The sequence below is a fragment of the Phytophthora infestans genome, genomic scaffold (assembly GCF_000142945.1).
Source record: "Phytophthora infestans T30-4 supercont1.208 genomic scaffold, whole genome shotgun sequence".
Lineage (NCBI taxonomy): Eukaryota > Oomycota > Peronosporomycetes > Peronosporales > Peronosporaceae > Phytophthora > Phytophthora infestans.
The window spans coordinates 103566-106828 of record NW_003303551.1 but is presented as its reverse complement, the minus strand read 5'-3'; the positions used below and the strand labels follow the sequence as shown (position 1 = coordinate 106828).

Here is a 3263-nt window from a genome sequence, read left to right as displayed (position 1 = left end):
CGCATTGTCACGTAAGTCGTGCTGGACGTAATGCTTCTCATCTTGGTCGCGAGAGAAAGCAGTGAAAAGCTGCGTCAACGTGCCATTCGAGGCGAATTCCTGCATCTCCTCCTTGAACAGCCAGTCCTCACTCTGACGTCGACATCCGAAGAACAGGTATGCATCACCTGGCAACGCAGCATCCTTGGCTTCATGGTAGCGGTGTTGCAAAAATCCCATGAACGGGGCGACGCCAGTACCCGGGCCGATGAGAACCATGGGGGATTGAGAATTCTCGGGGAGACGGAAGTCTTGAGTTCCTCTTAGGAAGATTGGGATCTTCACGCCTGTGGAGGCAGCTACACTGGCGTCGATTAATGGCTGACAGATCTTGTTCAGCCAGTTCGTACAGAGCCCACGGCGACGGAGGCCATGCTCACCTACTACGTACTCAACGACAGTGAACGCCACGGACAGTCGAGTAGGATCGACCAGCGGCGACGTGGTGATCGAGTAATACCGAGGCATTAACTGCGGTATCAGAGTCAACAAGTGGTCAAGCGGAGGCTTGCAGGACGGGAAGAGATGGAGGATCTTCACGAAGTTAAGATGCTGCTCCGAGATGAGCTCCTGTATGGTTACAAATGTCAGATAATAAAGCACAGCGACGGCTTGTCAAGTGACCGTTCTTACCTTGTACTTTTGTGCGCCAGTCTTGCTGCTTAACAGCAGCATCCGAGCACGTTCCTCCTCGTCCGAGCAATACGTCGCAAGAGCACGAACTGCAGCTTTCTTCGGTACACTCAGGATGTCGACGTGGTTTAGGAAGACGTCGCGGACGTTGCATGGTGATGGGAAGTGGATTGAAGTGTTCTTCCGTTTGGCTGCACGTCCGTTTGTGGCCGCAACAGGCTCAGCGGAGAAGATTTCATCTCCGTTGACCCCCAAGCATGACAGTAGAGCATCCACATCTTCCAGTCGATTAGGACACTTGATGCCGATCGAGTCTCCAGGAACGTACTGAATATTTAAGCCGCTGACGTCGACGTCAAGACGAAGAACCTTCCTCGCGGCGTGTGGGGCCGTTAGATACTCGGCACCAACCACTGAAGCCAAGACTGGGTTCGTCGAGCTAATTTCGGTATCATTATCATCGGTAGTCATACTGGTCATACTAAAGCTTGGGGTCTGAAGCTCTTCATCACGTAGGAACCGCATACTGAGAAGCGACGACTGTAGTCGAGGAAGATCTTCAGGTGTCTCCGTTGGAGCGTCCAGCGGACCAAACATCTTCTCGTACGAAATGAGCTTCTCCAAGAGATATGACGCGTTCACAGTGGCCAGAGTTAACGACTTTTTCCCAGCCGGCAACGCATCCGTAGCCTCATCACCATATGCACTACTCTCCTTGACACACGAACTTGAGGAACCGACATCGGTGGCCACTCCAATCACACCATTTGCTTTGTCAAACGCCTCCCAAAGACCATTCAGCCATGGCTCCACACTTTCCTCAAGTCCCATCGCTTCGTCAGCAGCAGCTATTTACAAATTAATAGGTCGTTAGAACAGCTAAAAAATAATGGTTTAAGGACAGCGGCATACCGAACTCGTAGAAGCTCTGCGCACCTAGCTCTCGCATGCGCTTCTCGATACTTTTTCCCATAAAACTGCACCAATCCAACCCTAGAGTGTTAGCCCGCATCAACCTCCTCTGCCACCCACTCTACTCTCACCAAAACTTGTCGTAGTTGGTGTCTCCGAGTCCCAACACTGTGTACCGCAGCTTAGCCAACATGTCATCGGGTTGCGTTCTGCGCTTCACGTAGCGCCAAAACTTGCCGCAATTGTCGGGCGGGTCCCCGTTGCCTGTTGTGGAGCACACGATGACCACGAAGTGTCCGTCCCGCGTCTCGACTTTGCTCTGTCGTCAAGCAACACATACTCAGCATCCGCAGCGCTGCAAGGCTTACAAATATAACACAGCAGAGCAGCACATGTATCTACAGCGCACTTTCTGGAACTCGTTGAGCGGGTGCAGCTCTGCGTCCAATTGTTTTTCCATTGCCTCGTCGTAAATACGCTGAGGAATGTGAGAGCGCAATAATTATAATTATTGTGATTTGGTGAGTACTGTAGTACAGTTGAGCAAGGATGCAAGTAGAATGTAAAATCTAACCTGGGCAATGGACTCAGCGCAGCCGGTCTGCGAGCCGTAGAACACGGAGACGGCACAGGGTGTCATAGCTGAAATGGAGATGAAAGAGTTTTTCGATGGCCACAGATTTTCGCCAAAAAACAGAAAAGTAAAGAATAAGTAATGGTGAAGTAAGCCTTAGGAGTAAAATACAATAGATTTGTGCTTCTCCAACTAAGTACGAGAGTAAGTCCGCACCGACTCTTCGACCCAGACAGTCTACGCACTGGGCGATCTCTGCAGCCTTGGTGCAAGATCACGATGGAGTGCACATGCCTGTAACATTCACCAGTCGCACGCCCAAGCCAAACGAATTGAACTACATGTATGGCACGGATGAAAAAGAAGTGTTGGCGTTACTCCGAATCTTGGATGTCTGCATACGACGTTGATAGCAAGGACAATTAAGGTACTGACGAGATACTCGACATGCTCCGATAATCTGGTCTACAAAGTCGACTGGGCAATTGGGCAGTTATATTGTCACCGTGGACGCTGAAAATCATAAGGGGAGAAGACGAAATCTTGGGTACGCTCGCAGCGAACATTACTTTCCGCAAAAATGTTGATTCGATTCTGACGTCGGCCGCGCCTAAAAAACAGCCGAGGCACCAGGTCATAGTGATCCCACCTACTGTCGAGCAAGACGAAGAAGCGCTAGCTGTAAGCTTCGATGGATCAGCACGAGCTAAACGAGGTGGTGGCGCCTGTAGCGCTGTCGTGTGGAAGCTACTTGAGTGGTCCGTCATGGCGGCACAATCGAAGTATATGGCTGATTGGACAGTGAACGAGGCGGAATATTAAGGATCGTTTCTTGGTTGCGATCGACTGTCCGGTTTGGACACGGGACGCGTGATCATATGCGGAGATTATCCGCCAATTGCGCGGCGAGATCGAGTGTAGGGAGTCCGGACTGACGCTGCTTCGACGACAAGCACTAGATCGACTAAAACCGTGCGTCTCACGAGTTCCTAACACGTGAAACGAGAATGGAATCATAGCGCGGATCGGTTAGCCAGCAACGCGTTACAGCAGCAAGCAGGCCCAGTGATTACCTCGGAGGCCGACCGAGCAGACCTGATCGTCT

The 3263-nt window shown here is 51.2% G+C and overlaps 2 protein-coding genes across 2 annotated transcripts; both read right to left on the bottom strand.

Moving 5' to 3' along the window:
* Window positions 1-37: 37 nt before the first annotated feature.
* Window positions 38-507, bottom strand: PITG_20723 (flavodoxin-like protein; the record flags this gene model as incomplete). Its single annotated transcript, XM_002895273.1, has 2 exons — window positions 38-69; window positions 168-507. 2 exons carry the CDS (start codon window positions 505-507, stop codon window positions 38-40), a joined length of 372 nt encoding a protein of 123 aa, XP_002895319.1.
* Window positions 508-654: 147 nt separating this feature from the next.
* On the bottom strand, window positions 655-2224 carry PITG_20722 (NADPH-dependent diflavin oxidoreductase, putative; the record flags this gene model as incomplete). The annotated part of the gene is made up of 6 exons (XM_002895272.1): window positions 655-1111; window positions 1193-1520; window positions 1585-1649; window positions 1716-1901; window positions 2004-2062; window positions 2159-2224. The coding sequence occupies 6 exons, from the start codon at window positions 2222-2224 to the stop codon at window positions 655-657; spliced, it is 1161 nt and encodes a 386-aa protein (XP_002895318.1).
* Between the last annotated feature and the right edge of the window lie 1039 nt (window positions 2225-3263).